This window comes from Anopheles marshallii, chromosome 3 (assembly GCF_943734725.1).
Source record: "Anopheles marshallii chromosome 3, idAnoMarsDA_429_01, whole genome shotgun sequence".
In the NCBI taxonomy this organism is placed as follows: Eukaryota; Metazoa; Arthropoda; class Insecta; order Diptera; family Culicidae; genus Anopheles; species Anopheles marshallii.
Genome location: NC_071327.1, coordinates 17,075,934 through 17,097,552, shown reverse-complemented (window position 1 = coordinate 17,097,552; position 21,619 = coordinate 17,075,934). Strand labels below are relative to the sequence as shown.

The 21,619-nt window shown below is 46.6% G+C and overlaps 1 protein-coding gene across 1 annotated transcript; it reads left to right on the top strand.

Moving 5' to 3' along the window:
* Positions 1 to 226: 226 nt before the first annotated feature.
* On the top strand, positions 227 to 20,127 carry LOC128714082 (histone-lysine N-methyltransferase 2D). The gene is made up of 4 exons (XM_053808958.1): positions 227 to 1,501; positions 19,172 to 19,360; positions 19,426 to 19,671; positions 19,747 to 20,127. Exons 1-4 carry the CDS (start codon positions 227 to 229, stop codon positions 20,125 to 20,127), a joined length of 2,091 nt encoding a protein of 696 aa, XP_053664933.1.
* The last annotated feature ends 1,492 nt before the right edge of the window (positions 20,128 to 21,619 follow it).

Below are 21,619 nucleotides of genomic sequence, written 5' to 3'. Positions count from 1 at the left end.
CCAGGTATAGGAAGTCTGCACGATTTCCTGGAAGTAAAGGGATACGAGAGAAAGCGAAAAAGCGATAGTGGTGAAGAGTGTTTTCAGGTACTATCGTGGAACCGACGCGGAAGAACCATTAAACGGAGGCTTAGAGTCGCTGTGACGTAGCCTCGTTTACAAGCACATACACACACCCATCCAATCATCATTTCCTTGCCAGCCAACAGTTTATTCTCCCGTCGTCATGACAACGAATACTAGCAACCTGAAGCTATCTGGAAATATAATAGGTCTGACAGGCAAACAATCACAACCGCACACCCAACAGCAGCAGCAGCTACAGCAGCAGCAGCAGCAACAGCACCAACACCAGTTACAGCAGCACCATCTTCAGCAGCAGTTGCAGAAACAGAAACTTAAGCACCATCTTCAACAACAACAGCAGCAGCAGCAGCAACAACACCAGCAAGGTTCGGTGGTGACCACCACACTATCGAACGGAGTCGGCCATCATCCCGGCGGTGGCGTGTTCACGTCCGCCCTCAATGGTGGCGGACTCGTGAAACCTTCTGGTGGACTGACCGGGGGTAGTGGAATCCCTCAGCAAACTGCAACCGGAACTGCCGGAGTTCCGGGGCAGGCACCAGGTAGTCACATTCCACCCCGCTATCAACCACCGCCCCATCCACCGGGTGGCATCCTTAAGAACGGCTACACGAACGGCCATCTGAAGGCGGCATATCAACGTCCGGACGGGGCACAAAACGGTGGACTTGCGTACAACGGCACCAAAGGATACGTGGGCGAAAACGTGAAGCGGCCGCCGAATCCGTCCCGCCTGCTAGCACCCCGTCAGCACATCCGTTTCTCGAATCTACCTCCACTGGTGAACGGTGGTCCTGCGGCCGTTAGTCAGCCGACCCAAGCGCACCAGGCTGCGATCGCTGCCCATCATCAGCAGCAACAGATCCAAACGCTTCACCATCTGCCGCCGGCACCGCACGCACGCCTCAGCTCGGAATCATCGTCCGAGGACCAGACGACCAGCTCGACGCGATCGTTACAGGCGCATCTGGCCCACGCCAAGGCATCGGCGGTAAGCGGATCGTCGAACGCCACGCAACAACCTGCCACCGTACCGAACGGACCGTCCGCCGGTCACATCCATCACACGACAGCGATAGTGCATCAAAGTAGTCAACCTAACCCCAGCACCAACTCGAACGGAACGGGCTCCTCCAGTGGGCCGGGGCATCTGAAACCTCCACAGCAGTCACATCTACCTACTGCCACCGGTGTACATCATCAGCAGCAACAGCAGCAACAGCCTCATCCGGTTCACACACTTCAACATCCGTCCCAGTCACAGCAGCAATCAGCCCAGCAGCAGAACCAGGAGATGCTGAAGTTTGTCCGGAAAGCAGAGTCCGAAACCTCCTCCACACCGACCTCGTCCAGCGGTGGGGGTGGTGGTGGAGGTGGACGCATCTCGGCACTGGAGCAGAATCGACATTTTCAGGTGAGGCTAGTGCAAAGATATGTCTCTCCCTAGTATATCCACCTTATATCCGGAATTGGAGACAGGTTGAGGAATCTTGAATATCTGAGGTATCTCCAGCCTGACTGGGAGAACTTTCCACATGCGGGGCTCTCCGGCGCTAATGGGATTGCAAGCGGGTGAGCGAGTGAGTCCCAGCGTTCGCTGCATGTGCTCAGTATGGGAAACCTGTTTTCGCAATGCCCGGTGGGCAGCTTCTCCCTGCCTTTAGGAGGAGTTCCAGCCGATCGTCTCCAAACTGTGCGCCGTCCCAAACCCAAACGAAGGAGAAAGTTTTTGACCTTTTCTTACGTTGCTTCCTCCCGTGGGTTGGGTTGGATCCGATCGTTTCCTCTTATTTGGAGCCCGGCTACATCGAACGCCTCGAGCTGGGCGCCTAAAGGCGATGGCGAACGGTCCCGTGTTGGCATGTTGTAGGTAACTGGTTCGAAAGTTGTTTCCCGACTCCGTTTATCAGTTGATAAAATTTCACCCGAAAAATGTCCCCGTCGTTGTTATTTTCTACCGTCCCATTCATTCTCTCGCACTATTGCGATGCGATTTCGCTGCGATCGAGCATATCCGAACGGCAGGTGTAAAATTGGGAAGATTTTCTTCCGACCCAACAAACGATCGTACACCTCCAAGGTGTCCGTACTCTCTCCATAGGTTGGGACGGAGGCGGCACAACTTGTTTTAAAGATCCACCCATTCGAATGTGCGCGCGCGCGTGTGTTTGTGTACCGTTTTGAATGGCATACAGACATAAAAAAAGGAAAGTTATCTTCCAACACGATCTTCACCACCACCCATCCCACCCAAACATTCGCTGTCATTTGTGGAGGTTATTTTTATTTGTCACCGTAGAGTCATCGTAGTGCCTTGATTCTTCGGTCTCTTTGGCGATCTCCCGCAAGTCAGCAAACAATTTGTCAATTCGATACGGATGGTTTCTGGTGCGATAGTCGCGGATTTAGCATCTCGCTCCATGATGGGGACACCCCGACCGGATCCAGCCGCAATGGCAACGAGGGGTTTTGCTCCCATTGTACCATTCCCGCCACCAGCTTGACTTTCGCCAACGTCAACAATGTTGTGTCCCATGCGCCGCCTTTACAGAAGGTTGATTATGATGAATGAGTTTTGCTTTGGGGAAGGTGATTGCGATTAGTGAAGCCGGCCAACAAGACCCATAATCGAAACGGCAATGGATTACAATCATGTGTACTGTGTCAGCACAAATTGTTCCCGGGTTGGGAGGCATGTTGTTGTTGTTGCCGTTGGTGAGGTGGAAATTTTCTTCAACAAAGCCTGTGCATACCTTTGGGTAATTCATTTGGTGCTGGATTTACTTTGTTGTGGTATGGTTTTGGATGTGGATAGGCGTGTGTTTTCTGTGCTTTGAAGAGTGGAAAAGATGTTGGAGGAGAAATTTCATAATCAAACAACGCATACACACTTATGAACCCATTAACGTTGCATTGTTCACACTTTCCCAGGCTCGAAAGTTCGGTTGTGTGGAAAGATTTGATAATGATACGCAAAATTGGAAACCTTTACGCATGCGACACTTCTCGTTGCCAGCATCCCGAAAAATCAACACACGGTGAGAAGTGTACCGACAGGTCCCTTTTTGCTCCGCCATTCCCAAAAGGTCATCGCTTTCTCGCTTCTTTTTCCGATGTATCGGTTGCTGGCTGGTGCTCAGCCATTTGCACGATTATTTCATTAAGTCGAAAAAAATTACCCTTAATCAGCGCGCCTTCCACGGTTTCCACCCGCTTCACCCGCGTGGACAGCTTCCGACAAGGGCCGTTTTCACCTGTTGCCGGGCCGGTCGATACGTGGCATTCCATGTGCGGCGATCGGTGCCCGACCGGGGTGGGGCAATAAAAACAAATGATTCAACTTTGTAGCAGCACTGCGGTGCGCACTGCACGAGATCGCTGCATTTGCGTTTGATGATGATGTGTGCGTGTGTGTGTATGTGTGCTTAAAGTGGAAATGGGAAGGAAGAAAACGCGCAGTTTCTTGTTGTTTTCCGCAGTGTGTGTGTGTGTGTGTGAGTGTTTTTTTTTTGTTTTGGGTTTGTTTGTTGCTGATTGCTTTTTGGCTTGCGGATTCGGGCTTTGGGGCATGCATACTTATTCTCTCGTGCCGATGTACCCGGGCAATCATAATGCTCCGTTAGGTTAATTTCATTCGGCATTATTATGCGCTGTACACCGTGTGCTACGGCTGTGTGAGTAAAACGCAGAGCAGTATCAATGGAAATTGCTTTGCTGTACACGGACGAGAAAAACTAAGTAAAGAATTTTCGTTCCAATCTTTCATTGGTTTCTTGCTTAAAACCATCAAAATTTTAAAGAAAAAAAATGGTAACGAGAAGACCTCTTGATATCTTTATTTAAAATAATTTATCGTGTGTTTTCAATCATCCAAATTGCTGTTAAATAGCAACCATTTACGTTGCTGCTGTGCCAATTCACACGGCTTCACAGCTAAGAGGCCAATAAACCTCCAAAAATGCAAAATAAAGCTCATTTATCTCTAAATCACTGAAACACACCGTTCGTTCAATAATAAAAACAACCGGAAGGTAGGAAAGGCAATAAAAAAATATCCATGCTCAAAGTGTGGTTAAAAAAAGAGAAACAGAAGTTACAGGGCATTCGAAGGTTCACTTCGCTTTGTTGCGTATAATTTTTATTTCCCATTCTCAAAAAAAAAGAAGGGACGGGATGGCGTATATTGCTTCGACAGAAAAAGTGAGAGTGCGCAAGCTAGTTTAATCTGGCTCAATTTATCTGTTCCCTTGCTAATAATGAAAACGACAGGTAATAACAAAAATGGGGGTTGGTAAAACTGTACCAACACACACACAGACACGCATCCGTTTGTGCATAAACGAACGAAAACATTTTATTTCCGGGCGTTTGAGTGCGTTTCCTTTTTTCGGTAGCGATAGCTCATCCATGGAACACCTTGCACCGAAGAATGAATGGTTCCTCCCATTCCGCACTGGACGTGTGGTCGCGTGTATGGCCACCCGGCCACTCGGTTCTGTATGACCGGAACCAGCTGGGTGCGCTTCACTTTAAATGCGTTTTCGTTGTTCATCTGCTGCTGGTGGATGTTAGGGCACATCATCAAACGGACGGTGCAATCTGTTGTTTATGACGTATGATGGTTCCGATTCTGTGGTTTCCATGCAGAATAAAAAAAACGTAACGAAAGCAAAAAAAAATAAACCAACAAGGCTTCATTCGCAACAGCAAAGGTTCGTCGCTTACGCTCAAGTCTTTCGTACGTTTTCTCCGGATTGGCCCCATCTGTTGGCCGTTGGGTTTTGCGTTGGTTACGGGGGCTTGTTTTTTCGTTCAATTGCGAGTGTTAACTGGTGGTCAGTGGAAACCTTTAATGAAATTTCAATTACTCGTTTCGGTGGCATCTCGGCTTCCCATCACCGTCTAATTGCATCCGAATGGTTTCGGGGCGAGTGTTGTATGGCTTCGAGCGGTTTTTTTTTCGCTTCCTCGCGTGTGTGCCTTTGTGCGTATATTCCACCGGCTAAAGCCAACTTCACGGTCAAGCTTCAGACCATCGCGAGCTCGACCCCGGATCGGATTGCATGTTCAGTGTGGCTGTTTTCAAGCCCATTCCCATACAATCTTCGACGCCAAGATTAAGTAGTTTTGGTGAGTGTTTTTTTTTGCTGCTGTCGTTGTTGCTTCGCTCTCATCCCTGCGTCTCTGTTAAGTTTTTGTCAGTTTTTCCACGCACACAATCGGGTGCACAGGGAACACGCATGGCCCATTCCACTTCGCACCCGTTTATTAGCAATTGCGGAAAAACGAAATTCCGTGCGGCGCAATCCGGTTAGCCCTAATGATCGCCTCCGCTCACAAAAGGGTCGCCAAAGGTTGGCTGGGAACCGTTCGAAGTCGTTTGCGTTTTGCGGTGCGTGGTTTTGTGCGCCCGGTTTGTTTTTTCGTCTTCTGCTGAACGGTTCCTTTCGAAAAAGTTTCCTTTATCCCACCGATTACCGCTTTACGCACCCCGTCCCATGTTTGGGAAGGGTTGGAAACGGATGCAACGGGGATGCCTAGCCTCGATAAATCTGAGCATTATCTTAATTTTTGTCCGTCGTTTCGGGTTTGACCGAGCATAATGACCAAAATTATGACGCACCCGAGCGGACTGTTTGGGGTTTGGGGTGTGTCGCTCTGGTGGCGTTTTTTTTTGCCCCCCTTTTTCCAAGCTTGGAAGGTGGTGTGGAAGATCACAACCTCGCCATATTCACATGGCCAATCGTTAGCTTGTAGTAAACTGTGTCGCTTCCTCTAGGTGTGTGGACCTTGGACGCCAAATTGGCCCAGCCCTGTGAGTGTGGTTTCCTTTCGCGGACGTGGAATGTGGTGCGCGAGTTCGTTGGCAGAAAATTACCATTACTCGTTTATGCCCCGCATGGCTCACACCTTCGTATTCAACCAAATACAGAACTAAAACATGAATGCAAAAAAAATTAAATCAACAAAACATGAAACATGCTGAAAAAAAAACAGAGACACATCAGTGTTTGTTGCTAGTGAGAGATAAAAATAAAATAAAGCAAAGTCATAACAACAACATCTTTAATTGCATTAACAAACATGCAATGCAAACGCTTAGTGCTGCACCGTTGTTTCGTTTCTCAGCGCGCCCGCTGTGCCTCGGCGGTGTTTTGCTGTTGGTCGAGTTGCTCGAATCACGCCATACGCAAATAAACATTGTTTACGCATGCTGCTGTTGCGGCAATTTCGTCATTTCAGCGGTGCGTTAAATAAACGATCACACAGATACGCGAGCGAGCGGCCACGGTGCGGCTAAGAATTGCGATGCCCATTGTGCTTTGGTTTGGGTTGTACTGGCGGTTTGATTACCCCACGGTACGATGGGAGACAGTCCCACGCATATAAAACACGATGGGTCAACAGAAAATGGCTCAAACGAAATCGGTGTGGCGTACTTGGCGCGATACTGAAACCCAACCCAGACCCAGTGTGCCGGTGAGATGAGATTTATGCCGGGCAGGCATAAATTAGCATGTAGTTTTGTTCCCAATTTGAATGGAAATTGGATGTAACACGCAAGCCCTGTAGTTGTGGCATTTAGCGGTGTTTGTTCTGTTTGTAAGGTTGGTTTGGTTCGCACGAAAATTTTGAAAGTAATTTAAGTGTGCAGGAGCATTAGCGCAAGTCCCTTATCGCACGCTTTTTTCTTATGATAAATGCTGCGGGAGGCTGATGGGATACAACCGGTGACATTTGGTGTGGCAGACTAAATCTCTAGCCCTGGGACCATCAGTCCGGTACAATGGCTTTCACAGAGGTTTACTGTTAATGTTTTAAGGTTTTTAGTAGTATTGTGCTAAAAGAATCATTCGAAAGGTGTCATTTCAGGTGTCAACCAGGTGTTGGGTCTCAAAAGACGCATGAATTTCAATAGCATAATACTTTTTATGAAAAAAAAAGATTATATTCTTATCTTTTTAGAAACAAAAAAATCATATTTTGAGGTAGAATTTCTCATGATTCATCAATATCTTAAATATAGATTGAGATTCATTTATTCAGTTCAATTGAGATTCATGGATTCGATTCAGATTTGCCCAACACTAGCCCCTAGTGCTTTTTAATCTCATGAAGAAACCGTGGTTTAAATGAAAAAGTATGGCTTTTTCATTCGATTGATTTATACCCCAACCCAACCACCGAAAAAGGGCAAATCAAGGGAAAACAGTCCAACATCTACTGTGCGGGAGAATGTATTTCTTTCTTTAATGCTCAACATGTTTCATAACCCCAAGCTGATAGTGTCAGCAACACTGTTCCGTTGAGCGACTGTTTATTGCTCGTCCAATCAATTTATGAGCAGGAAATCGAATTATACACCCACGCGACGTGTTCTAGCCGTGGTTTGTGTAGCGAACGAATGGTTCCATTTCGTAATCTACTGCTACGTGAGCTACGTGAGCAACGGTGATGCGATCGCCTGGGCACGTCTAGCACACTCCCTATTTCGGGCAGTTTAATTTTTCTCCGTTCCATGTGCTCCGTCTCCGGCTCAAGATTGGATCGTTAATCAGCGTAAGTGTAACGAACGCCCACGGGTTCTAGTTGCCGAATTTACGCTGTTGATCTATGCTGATCGGACGGTTGTGATTCTCGTCTCTACTTGGTGACAATAATCACTGCCACAGCTAGGGCGGGTTTGAAGGATCGTGAGGATTTGACTGTTGATTAGAGTATACTGGTGTGCAGTTCCAGCATGAAACACGCGTGATTGGGCGGGATGTTGGTTATGTCTTGGGTGAGTCATGTCGTAAAGCCTAACGAACCAAACCTCAACCACAGCCAACGCAAATAGAGCGCGCGTGCGCGAGGGTTGGGCGTCGAGATTCCTGTTCGTCAAGCTATCATCATAGCCTGCGAAACATTCCAGATAGGGCACCGTTCGGTTCACTCGATCGGTCCCTTTCGGTTATGAATGTACAGCGGGATTGCAAACAGGGGGAAAAGAAATCGCAAACAGCACAAACGTTTTTTTGTGATTGAACGCCTCCTCTGCCTACTTTCCGGACGTGGGGCGATCAATTTACGATCGCATATAAATGCACATGCGTGACATTTCACCCACTTTGTATCTGTCCTCCACTCCAGTCACCCTTCTGGGAAGCCGTTTTCATACACCGGCAATCATACGCGAAACGCGGCATAAACAAAACATAATTCATTCATCAGATTCCCATCGTCCAAAATCGCCAAACCGTGTCGGCGCAACCGACCGAAAACCGGCGCAGTTTGCATTTTGCAGCGCCGGCCCGGGGTTGTCCGGTGCAGCCCACAAATTCTGTGGGAAGAATTTCTGGACAGTTGGAGGCGTTCTGGGTGGGTTTGCAACGTTGCAAGGCTCCAGTTCCGAGCCGACCAATCGGGGCATCGTGGTGAAAGTGTACAGTCTGCAAGCCGAACGAGGTCGGCCGATCGAATAGGGCGGTTGGTACAGCGAGGTGTGGTACTTGCATTTGCAATAAAGGTTGCAATCTAGAACGAGATCTCTGGGTGTGTTATAGAGGAACGATGGGTTTTTTTTCCTTTTAATTACACCACTGCCATACCCATCCGGGCAGTTGTGGATCGATGTGAAAAGTCGGCCCAGTTCCGGTTGGCATAGCGGAGCAGTAGAACGCCTCGCGCCAAGGAAAGTGAGACCTTTTTCCCGCAATTATTGCAAATGTATTCAAATCACGTCATCGGCATGAGAATCAGACATGCTTGAAGGGATTCTGAGGCAGCTTTCATCATGTTATTCGCTTCTTCCGCGACGAGAAGCCCTGGTCGTTTCAACAGCAAATGTGAGTTACCCATCAAGTACCTGTTTATAGCGCCCTCTAGCGTAGAAGAAATGGAAAGTGTTCTGCCGTGGAGGGTGAAATCTTGAGTACGAGACAGGGGTCCATCTTTTATCGGAGCGTTGGGTTAAGGGTCATCCGAGAAGGACGTACATAAAATTACACCCATAATTACATGTTCGCCCGAGCCTGATGGATAGGCCGGTAGTGCAATGTGAATGACTTTGAAGTCCAAGTGAATCCACGGCGTAGTTTCCTTGTGTACGGGAAAGACGGCAAGATTTTACGACCTCCATTTCCCCGAAGGCGCAATTGAGTTACGTGCAGTAGTTCGCTTTATGGATGTCATTTTGCTTGTCAGTAACTCGTATGCAGGGATGGAGAGTTTTATTGGTGACGTATTTATTACCCTTTCGACTCGGCTTAAGCCATTCCACGGGTTAAGACGATCACTTATTGTTTGCAGATCTTGTAAGCCGCGTTGTAATTGCACAAATAACCTGTTGTTAAAAGGAGAGTTAGATGGTTTTATGTTGCTGTTGGAGCATTTTACACGCGGTATCATAAACAGAATTTCGCAGTTGTTACGCAAAGAAAGTGAGAAATCGATCATAAAACATGCTTCTCGTTGCATCGTGCAAAAATTGTACACACCAGTACCGGCGGCCGACGTTTCAGTTCAATAAACTTTTTATGGCCGACGTGAGGAACGTTACGAGTTCGAGCGAACGAGTCGAAGGGGTCAGACCGTATGCTCCACTAGCAACAGGTTTCCCCAAGAATGATGTGCCAGAAGTCGTTGCGGATTGGGGTTGGTTTTTTATTCGCGAACGTCGAAATATCGGTGACCCGTTTCGCAACACCACAGGTGTGTGTTCGCCTTCTTGGCGTTTTGCGCACCCGCCGCGCACCGAAGACAGGTGAAGCATTCTTTCGGTTCGGCGCTGTTCGGGACGCATTCTCCTGCGTTCCTCCGGCACTGGCAGATGATCGATCGGTGGGCAACATAGTCGGTAGTGCTGTGGATACGGCTCCGTCAGGGTCAGTCTCCTGTGCGTTCGATCTTTTTTCGCCTGCTTTGCTCTCGCACTCTCTTCATTGCTGTGCTGGCAGCTGGCTCACCCTTGCGGCGTGTTGGGGATTATGGCAAATATTTACCAGCACCGTGGTGTTGCACTGCCAACTCCAATCAAACACCGCAAACAATGTGTTCATTCATGTCTGTTGGCTGGCGTTGGTTAGTAACTTGCTGTTGGCCGGGGTTGTCCAGTGGGAGCTTTAACATGTCGGTAATTTGTTGTGCAATTTCTGCTTAACGTCCAACAGAAATAGTGCGTGTATGAAGTGTTCGCAAATCCCACGCGGTTGGAGATTGATTAAGTGATCGAATGCGCAGTAAAAAGCCAATTCCCATTTGCAGATGTCCGGAAGAATTGATCAGCAATCCAACTACAGGGTGTTGTAGTGTGCGGTGTTGTTTCTCTACTTCCGATCCGGAATTGATCGATAATTGGATGCGTTTCCGTTGGTGGACTCTCAAAAGAAGGTTGGGAACCGTTTAAGCACACGGTGAAAATGTACAAATGGTTGCAAAATTGCATTTCCCAGTATTCCAAAGTGATGTTGCGAAATGATCATACGGACGGTAAACGGTTACAGAGTTTTGGACTTGTTTGCGATGATTACCATCATCAAACTCATCAGCATCATTAGTGTCCATTATTCGATGAAAAGTGAGCGAGGCGCAGAGAGACAGCAACGTTGCGGGAGGCATTCAAATGTGGAAGATTGTTCGAGGCGTTGAAATGCACGCAGTAATGACAGGTCGGTCTCATTAAACGAAGTGACGACTTCACTTCCAAGCAATTTCGGTGAACCAACCGGAGCACTACAACCGTTTTCCCAAGTCAACGCGAAATGATTTTTCATACCCGACATTGACTTTGAACCATTTTATCATCATTATCCGGTGACTTCGAATTTGTTTTAATCCTGCCCGTTCGGAGAGGTTTTTTTTGTGTTTGCACGGGGGATGAAGTTTTTGTGAAGGCATTAGAGCGCACGGGGTATAAGTATAACAAATTGTCCTGCGCTTTTTGAGCGTGAAGCAAGTATGATTAATGGGTGGTGAGCGCGCTGTGCACGCTGTGTACGACGGACAGACGGCTGAACCTTTTTCGGGACGGGAGTTACTGACAAATCGGGTGGATAAGCAAAGAAGATCACATTAAAAAATGACCCACATGCGATCGCGAGCGGAATACAAAGAACGGGTACCAGCTTCCCACCGCACACATCGGGGAAAAAGTATCGGGAGAGGTTTGAACATTGTTGTGTGCGTGTTGCTTTGGGACGTGCTTGGGCGCACCGAAATGGACGAGCATGCATGGGTTCGGTTATTGGGAAGCTGCGCCAAACCGTATGCATGAGATGTTGCGTCTCTGGACGTCTTCAAATTTCAGTTCCCACGACCCAATCTTTCAGCGGCTCTCGGATGAAGTGCGAAGTAGCATGGGCCGGCGTGCGACGGGACCAGTGACTGAAGCGACAAAAGCCTGCATGTCCGAGCGTTCGAAAGAAGAAAACCGTGTGCAGGGCTGCAAAACATGTGTAACCGTTCGGGCGATGCGTGTGTGCGCGCAGAACGATGTGGCATTCCATCTCGACGATGAAGCCGGACGCTGCCAAGTGCCGGCGGCCTTCAACCGGACGCATTCGTTATTAGAAGCCAACTTCCTCCGGCTTCCACGGGTACAGCCGGTCGTACACTTAATTAACTGACACCATCACCAACCATCTCCTTCACCTGGGCGCCCATTGCACAAACCGTAGGGCAAAACGGGGTCCACATGCAATGGGTCGTGGGTACTTCCGGAAGCGCACCGGGTGGCTACCGGGAGTTCGATTGGATTTATGAGACCGCAACACCGAAGCCACCGTGCCGCTGATTGATTCGCCTGAGAAACAAAAGCGAGCAAACCCACACCAGACCGGTTCGCCGGGAATCGGTCACGGATGATGACGGGCGCATCAGGTTTCTGGGCGAGCGATGTTTGGTGGACCCGCACTCCTCGCCGTTGGACGACTTTTAATCTCTTCATCTTCATGCTGACGGAGGACATCACGGCTCCCGCTTGCCCCTTTTCCATCCGGTCATCGGGGTGTTTATGACGGGTTTGAGCTAATCAGCGGTTACACCGCAACCAGAAGCCAACCAGCGTGCTGCGAAGTGGGTCAAGCGGTAAGGGTGACCCAACCGGGGTACGGTTGATCTTTGCGCTGTGGGCATTGGAATTCGCTACGCGCGTTGGGGGTGGGTGCTTTTTTTTAAAGCAGGATCACCGACACCGCAGGATGTTGGTATTAGGTTTTTGTTGTTATGCTGCGTGGATGATATGTTTATAAGATTGGAAGTGATTATGTTCCTGTGAAGTGGCGGTTAGCTCTGGAGGTAATCCTTCTGGAGAAAGTCATTAAGGGAGAGAAACTATCGCGATTTTAATTCTGGGAGGTGGATAGTTGATTGAGACATGTTGATGAGTGTCGCACGGTATCTTCATTCCGTATTTTATGTTAGCGGATTGGTCTAACGTTACTTGGTAGCAGGTCCAGCAGTATCTTAATTAAAAATAAACCTACACATCGAGTATTTCATCACGATTTCCACAGATCGCGCCCACAATTGTTTATCAACAATTGCAACACATCATCCGTGTACATTAAACACCCGTAAATGCTCGTGCTCGTAAACCCCTGGTAGTAATGTGTGAAACGTATCGTGTGGTTGATACGGTTGGAAAGCGGATCGGATAAATAAAACGGCCATAAATAGAATGTACAATCAAACTAATGACCCAATTTCGACACTCTTACACCGATGCTGCTCCACTGTCCAGAATGATGCGTCTGTACCGTGTCGTGCAACACTTCGAGAAAGGCATCTTGCGAGGCATCCTGTGCGGTGCGATGTGTAACCCGAGAAAGAGATAATCATCAATTCCAGCTCGGGCGACCACTCATCTTTGGCCTAAGCCGGGAAGATGCGGCACACACAGCCCCTATCGAGAGCGATTCTTTGATCTTGCCACGAGCCACGGTCTCTTGGGGTTTTTTTTTTTGGGATATTCTCAATCGGATTCCAGATCTAAAGCGTTTGATAAACATGTCAATTTTCTATCTCGAAAGCTCAAAAAGTTTCGTATCTCCCTCGTTCCCGCTGGAGGTGATCTTCGCCGTTCGGATGTTTACACGCGGCACGGAACATGATAATTGAGCCGAGAAAGAGGACCTTCTCTCGTTCGCATATGGTTTAGAATTAAAGCCGCGTGTTGAACCGACAACCCAGTAGGCCGTGTGTTACGAGAAACGAGGTGTGAAAAGTCATTTTTACCAGCATTTCAAACAGCTGTTACGAGAAATGGAACGGTTTCGGTTGTAAAGGGCGAAGAGTTGTGGCGCAAGTGCCGGGTCTCCCGAGGATGTCCACCATGCATTTAAATTGTTACAGTGAGGGGATCTTCGACTCGCGTGGTGAAAAAAAAACAGTCTAAACAAAACTTGACCATCCGGCCTGACAGGGGAGTGAAAATAGGTTATGTGTTTGTTTGTTTGCCTCTTGCCCTTCAGTCACGTGCTCTCGGTACGCGGCGTGTTGCACATTCGAATTCCAGCCGTTTCAGTTTTTAGACGTAAAATTTCTACCAGTTGTGTTTACTCCGCACTAGCGGCTGTGTTGTTTTGTCCCCTTTTTCCACCATCATTTGCAAGAAGGCACACACAAACGGCTGATGTGCGAGTGCCGTGCTGGAGAGGTGAAAAATAGTTAGGGAAAGGGAAATAAAGCTAGAATAAATAGAGAATGTTTAGGGCGAACAAAGCAAAAAAAAAACGATGACACTGGAGAGTGATTGATTGAAGCGGGAGAAAAAAGAAAACATTTGTTGGAATGGAAAGAAAGACAGAGAAATGAAAGCAAAGAGGAGACAAAAGAGTGGTAAACTGGAGATGGTAATCAAATAGGAAAAGTACGCTGGAATGGAACGCTCTCCCAGCCCGCGCCAGGAAATGCCGGGAATGGAGAACGGTTCGAAGGTTGGCTGAAGCGGAAAAAAGAACTCCCTAAACAGTTAGACGATGGCTTCCCTTCGTAGGGTCTTTTATGTTTACTTGCACAAGTGGAACATTAGCGGCAGTAAATCGAAAACACTTTTCACCTTTTAGGTCGCTTTTCTTGCGCGCTTTGTTCGGCAACTGTTTTGTGTTCCAAGATCCGAAAACGTCACCGCTTCCAGCGGCTTGGGATTTATGCTTCGCAGGAACTCTCACGGACGGGTGAACCGTCGCTACCCCGCCTAACATGAAAGATCAATTCGAACTGATCGGAGTCCGAACCCAGTGCCCCGTGCTAAGGTGCCAGCAATTAACGAATTATAATTTACAATCGCTCAATAAATCGCTCATAAATGCTGCCCACCCACCCGCGACCCGCCGGGTGGGTGGGTTTTTTTTTCTTACGGGCTCCGGGGCACTGGGTTGGATAATTATGGGTGGGGTTTGTAACATTTCTTGCGGCAAAGTGTGAACTCGATCATTAGCTGGCGTGCTGGCGGCCGGTTCGGTACCGGCAGTTACCCAACGAGTAACGCACTAATCGTGACAACTGTTCGTGTGGCGGCATTATTTCTGGCATTTAGCTGGCCGCCTGATGAGGAAAGTCCACCTCGCGGGAAGGTTAGCACCCTGATCGAGGCGGAAAAGTAGATCATTAGAAAATGCACACACTCACAAACGCTCGTACCGGTGGGAGAGAAACGGGGCTTGAACAAATACAGCACCATGCCGGGGCCAATGAAATTAATTTCAATTGATGCAGCATTCTCGGATTCGGATCTGTTTGGTATGAATCTGACTGGTGGTTGACCTACCATCGTCCGGCGCGAGATCGATGCTTGGTGAGGAGAGTGTTGCTGGAAGCGTGAGGGGCGAGAAAATTGGATTCCTTGGCGTAATGCAAAGTGGGAACATAAAAAGAGGTGCAGCAAGGCAAAACGCGCAGCGCAAAGATTTACCCTTTTTCTTCCAACCGGGCTTGAACGTGGTTCGGATTGATTGTGTCTTACGGTGCAGTGCAAATAATTGCAAAATAATATTGTCTAAGATTCTTTTTTAAAAAAAATGTTACTGCCAAAACACTGTGTGGAATAAATGCAAATAACAATCAAATAAATATTCGAAACTGATAATAAAAAAGCACATTTATTTTAATATAACTGGCCACAAAAAAATATTTGTTAAAAGGCCTGTGTCACCTAGGTATGGGTGACGCTTTTGTGCTTTTTGGAATAAATTTTCCGTTTGCATATTTGAATAATTTTTTTAAAATTAATTTTATTGATGCTTTATGCCAATCGGATGACATTCGCCTCTTTGCATATTTGAGAGCAAATCATTAGATTAAGATCCTGAGTGTAAATTAGCAATGAACAACAATACAGTAATTTTAATCTTCTAAATAAAAATAATTAATTTTTACGTTTTCCGCTCAACGTAAAAGTAATCTTTTCATTTTTGTGATGGTTTTAGACAACTCAAAAGGTTTTTTTTATATTCTTTTTCTTTACTTAATAATATTTCTTTCTTGATTTTTTTTGTTGCAATAACGATAGTGACATTTAGTGCCCACTGGAAAGCGCTGAACGTGATTCAGAAAGTTAGTAAATGTAGCAATCTAAAGCATAACATATATGACTTTAATTTATTCATTTCTTCACTCTTGTTTGTTTATCTCTCAACATTTTTTTTGTACACTGAGAATCACCATGTATTAAATGAATAAATATAATTAATTAATGCTAAAGATTATTTTTTCCTCTCATGGGCCACTGTATTGTCAGCACCGCAGTATTAGAGCCCCTTTCTTTCGGGAATAAAGACAAGAAAATGCATCGTGTAATGGAAAGTCACTGCTGGTCGGTTCGAACAGGGAAAAGCAATTTAATTCAATCACTCACCGAGCCCTCTTCCTACAGATGGGACATAAAGGGTTCGGAGCCGGTAACAAAGCAAGAAAGTAGCAAACCGAATAAAGAAAGAAACAAACGTTTTATTCAAAAGTGAACGGATAGGCAGCGGTTATGTATGCATCCCATACCTTCTCTTTGCAGTGAAGTAGTTTTTTTTTCGATCGATCGTAGTAAAAAAGACGATCACTAGAATGAACATATTTTGCGGTGAAAAACAAAAAAAAAACCGAGCGCTAGCATTCATTCTCGGAGTGGAAAAAGATGGTGAGATAAATTCGTTACTTCCTGCATTTTTTCTCGGAGGGAAACGGTATCGAACTCCCGCCCGAAAGGGTAGTGCCATAGATTGTTCTATGTTTGCATTTGGTGTGTGTTTTTTTTTATTCCCCATTCCGAAAGGAAGCAACATTTTATTTACCGTTTCATAAATCGCACCTCGCGATCGATCGTTTCCCTTCCCGTCGACGTATTCCCGTTGTAGCTCGTAGCCCACTACGATGGTTGGGCTCGCTGTTTGGTGGTGGTTTGTGCGCCGGGGGTAGGATAATTAAAGCGAAATTCCAACCGAGCGAAAATTATTGCTGCACTTTTGCTTCCATTTTAATTCGCTCAACTATTTAAGCCAATCCTCCCGTGCAGCGTACAGGATTCTTTTTGCGCGGAAATTACTCCATTCGTGAGCACTAAAACCTGATTGCTGTTGCTGCTGCTGCTGCTGCTGCTGCATTGCCTTCCCTGCAGGTGAATGTTGAATGAAACGTAATGCCGATTGCCGCCAATGCTTACCGAACGGAGGGGCACCCGACCCGCAATGCGATGAGCCGGTTGAGCTTTGCGCAAAAATTAATACCACTCATTCTCGCCATTCCGCATTCGGTGTTAGTGGTCGGAATCGATTCGCATTATGTGTGGCGCGGTTTTTGCGGTCGGGCAACAGGGAGAACAATCCGAAGAATTGGATCACATTTTTCCCAGCTCATTTGACAGGGAAGCGTGTTTATTTGGCCACTGGACGGATCATGGTGGGGATTGTAATTCGAACGTGTAATTTGAGACTTATTAGCTTGTTAGATGGAGAACGTTTGGCAGAAAAAACAAAAGTCTTACATCTTTTCTGTAAAATTGGTTTGATAAAAAAAGGGACGTTAGTTTGTAGATTTATTATGATTACAATTCTACAAGGTGAATGTCTTGTAAAATTTACATCCTAATTAACAATTCGCTAGCGTTTTATTTTATCATCTCCATTAGCGCCGGAATGTTCATCTCAAACCTACAGCAAGACATTGACAATAAACAACCACCTTGTGTGTAACTTTTTCTCTCTCGAGAAAGACTTTGGATAGCTCATTTTTCAGGGCCATTTAATACCAAAAACCCCTGTGGCCCCCGGCCGATTCAGCTGCATTTCGGTAGGAGCTTCGGTTCGGTAGGTTTGGCCGGATTTTATATGGTTGAGTTGGCCGTGTACACATGTTTGCATTGTTTAAGCCGCCCTCCCTTCAGCCGGGTGCAGGCAAAAGCGTGTAAGCGATTTGTTGTTTGGCGACCTGGCAGTGGTTGATTATTTTTCTTCGCTCTATCATTGGATCATTAGTGGCTTAGTATTGCTTTTTAAATAGGAAATTAAATTGTTTTTTTTTTACGGCGCTTTGGCAATGGTTAAAGTCAGTCAAGGATGGATGTGCTGTAAGCCATTTGTCACGTAGTTAGAAATGAAATTATCATGTAGGAGGATATTTATTTTCTTTATGTCTTTTTCAAGGGAAGTTTTAAGAGAATCTTCTTTATAGGTTTTTTTCCTTTGCCTTTTACACTTTTTTGGAACGATTGCTTGAATAATTTGATGGAGTTTGATGCATTCTTGAATGCTTTATGTTTGTAAAACAATACCTCATATTCATATAAGCATTACCAACATGATCTCTCCTCCCGAAAAAGGGAATGCTCCTGCTTTCTCTCAACACACATTCTTGGGCTATTCAATTTCACCCTCAAACTGGGCATTCGTTCACTTCGTAGACGAACATTTCTTCTCCCAACGTCCCATGCGTCCATATCCCATATACCTCCATCCAAACCCGTTCCATCATCCTATTCCTCCCACTCCCAGGGAAAGGTCAACAGCCAGAAAATGATCGACCGGTGGTACACAATCTGCATGTGCGAGGGAATTCGGATCTTCTCTACGCCTGGAGGCAGATCGGAAGAAAGCACCTTTTGCCGACAATTTCCTACGTTGGTGTGTGTTTGAATGTGTGCAGAGTTTGGTAGAGGAGTTTTTCCATAAAGTATGCATATCTTCCTACATTCGACAACCCGGCATAGAAGGCAATGCGCGGGAGCTAGACTTATCCCCATCCCCTCCCATGTCCAACACACAACGCCATGTGTTACGGCGTAAAGAAAATTTCCTAATTGGAAAGCACACGATTTTCCATCTTGGATGAGTGAGTGAGTGTGTGAGTGTATGAGGAATTGCCGGCAAGAATGATGGATCATGATGCGCCTTCAAGATGCCCACGATCATCGCCACTTGGATCGTATCGTGTGTCTCAGTACACTCCGTCCCAAAAACAGCCCTCACGGGGCATGGTTTTATCGTCGTCACGGCGTGCCGGCGTGGTGTGGATAAAGGGAAATCTATCTAGCCACAGGAGAAGCAGCTAAAGTGTACATAATAAAAAACGGGAGAAAGAGGGATTCCATCATTATCACCCGAAAAAAGTGAAGAATAAAAAAAAGCGAAACGTTTGAATTGCCGCACTAGCTGCAGGGTGGAACAGACATTACCCCGGTCGTACTGTGAGGTACCGGTGGTACAGAATGAAATGTAAATTAGTCTCACCGTACGTGACTTTTCACGACACGACCCGCATTCTTTCGGGGAGACCCATTTCGCCAACCCACGGTGAAGCTTTTGCGTATCGCCACGCAAACGTGACGCATGGTTAGATTGAGAAGATGGGCCCGACCGGATGGACTCGCTGTTAAATGTAGCTCACCGGAGCTCGTACTGGGTTTGGTTTGGTTGGGTAAGCGAAACGGCAAGACATGTTTGCTTAACGTCTCCCGCCAGAAGTAGGTTAAGTCCACCATTGAGGAGCTTCTTTATGTCTACGGTGGAACTATAAAAACAAGCAGCAAAGGACAAATTTCGAAACCGTTTAATGAGTCTTATTGTTTATTCATACAATATCCGCTTTCTTTTTTTTCCTCTCTCGTTCACAATAACAGAATCTGCTGGCAGAGCTGAGGGCCCTGAAAGAGGCTAATCAGCGGTTAAGTGATGACAATCAGGAGCTGCGCGATCTTTGCTGTTTCTTGGACGATGATCGGCAGAAGGGACGCAAGCTGGCCCGAGAGTGGCAGAGGTTTGGCAGATACACGGCGAGCGTTATGCGACAGGAAGTCTCGGCTTATCAGGTATGTCTAGGCCAGGAGTACCTTAACATCCAGTGATACTAACGTGCATCTTTTTCGTTGTGCAGACAAAACTGAGACAGCTGGATGACAAGCAGCAGGAGTTGATTCGTGACAATCTGGAGCTTAAAGAGCTCTGTCTGTATTTGGACGAGGAACGGAACAATACAGGTGGTCGTACGGCGGTCGTCTGTTCCAGCTGCGGTAACTCGGCGAATGCCGTACCTTTGCGGGACGATGGTGATGGCAGCAGTTCGAGCACGAATGCGGACGAGAACCTGCACAACATCGCACAGTTTGGACGCAACGGAATGGTGAGTTGACTGTCTGCAATATCTGAAAGTCTCCCCTGGAAGAATTCTAAGCTATCTTTTCCCCGCTTTTCGTAGGATCTAAACATGCGATCGACTCTAAGCGATCAGACGCTCCAGTACGTGCGGGCCCTCGAGACTAGGATACGGCAGCTAGAGGAGGAACGAGCGGTAGTGCTGAACAACAGTGCGACAACGCCCGGCACAACCACGAACGGTGGTGGCCAGGTGCAGGTGACAACTTCTTCGTCCAGCGATCCAATTTCCGGACGTCCCGAGGCAGTCGTGCGGGCTCTGCAAGTGCTGGAAGTACGCGAACAGTTGGAACGAGAACGAATCGGCAACACACCACCGGATCAGCTGGACGACGGCGAGAAGGCACTGGTGCGCGAGATGTGCAATGTGGTGTGGCGTAAGCTGGAAGACGCTCCCAATACCGGTATCGATCAGCACGTCTAGGGATGACTCGACGGGAATTGTTCAACTCTGAGGCTCACTGTATAAGGCGCGTACTCCCCATTTCAAATAGGACGATGTACAAATTAATTATAATGGCTCACAAGGAAGCAGGTAAGGGATGATAAAGGGCACGGAACTCGATTCACATACATCCCTGGGTGGGTGAGTGGATGAAGGGAAGAAAGGGCAGGTAGATTCAGGACGGAACGGTGATTTGAGGTGTGCTTTCGAGAGCGATCTTGCGTGCGAAGCAAAATCCACTCTCCTCGCACATCATGACGATGCATGATGATCGAAATGGTTATCAAAACGTCTTTTCGTTCACATCCTTTGATCCTTGCGCTCTCTTCTCCCGCTCCTTCACCGGCTGATATGTGCGTGTTGGTGAATCCCGCTTATCGGGATGGACAAGTTGTACAAGCTTTAGTGTTAGATATTTATCGTCGGTTATGCGGCAAGCGGCAACGCCTTTTATGTACACTGGCCACCCGTTTATCAGGCCATCGCGGTTTAAGTCTTGTGCAGCGGGATGTAAAAAGCGAGTATCGAGCGCGTGTAAACTATGTTTTGATGTTATCTCGTTAGGCGGTCCTGTTCAATTCGACAGCTTATTTTTATTTTCCTTCTAACACGTTCGGTGTCGTATTTGCTGTTCTTTGGTAAGAAATAGATATGCGAAACATATACGAGAGGGTTGAAATGAAAAGTATCGCAATGCATGTACAGACGGGGACGTGGTGGAGTTCGCTGAAAGGCGCTATTTTCGCGATAATTACAGCTACATACGTTTATGATTTCTTTGTTAGTGTTGTTTTATGTATGCTTTCCGATGCGCAGGCATATACATACGTACGTAAATGTGTATTTTTCGTATAGCTATGATTATTATTTTATTATCTTTATTAAACGCTTAAACTGTTATGGCATAAAATACAGCTGGAAATCGCTTTGTTTTATTCTTTATTATATCACATCGATGTTTTGATATGTTTGCAAAAAAGTAGAATCTCCGCAGTTGGCAAATCTAGAGTATGAGCGAAATGCCTGCTCATGAACGAGGTTTTGTAGGAACTCGGTATCCCTCCCAAGAAGAGTTCCTAGACGTTTCTCCCATGCACACAGAATCAACATTTTTAAAGGCCAACGAGTAAAAAATTCAAAATCATCGTGAATTTTGAATTTCCATGTTTTTGTTTGAAAAACGACGGTTGCGCTCATCACATTAGAACAACCACAAATTTATCTGTTAACTCTCACTCATAGATGGCGCTGTACGAATGTTGAGAAGTTTAGTTCTAAGCTTGCCCACTTGGAGCAGATTGGTGCTGCAATCGAGAGAGCGACGTACGTTTAAAGAAAATTTCTCAAATGTTAAATCATTTCAAGCAAATTTTAAAATTTGATAAAAAACCTAAATATGATAAAAAACTGTAAAGAAACATTAACTATGCTACAACATTAAAGTTCTTGGCATAGCGATTTGATGGATTAT

Coding starts and splice junctions, on each gene's coding strand:
- LOC128714082 (XM_053808958.1), top strand. CDS start 227: ATGACAACGAATACTAGCAACCTGAAGCTATCTGGAAATATAATAGGT. Junction 19,361..19,425: donor AGGAAGTCTCGGCTTATCAG/GTATGTCTAGGC, acceptor TTCGTTGTGCAG/ACAAAACTGAGACAGCTGGA. Junction 19,672..19,746: donor AGTTTGGACGCAACGGAATG/GTGAGTTGACTG, acceptor CGCTTTTCGTAG/GATCTAAACATGCGATCGAC.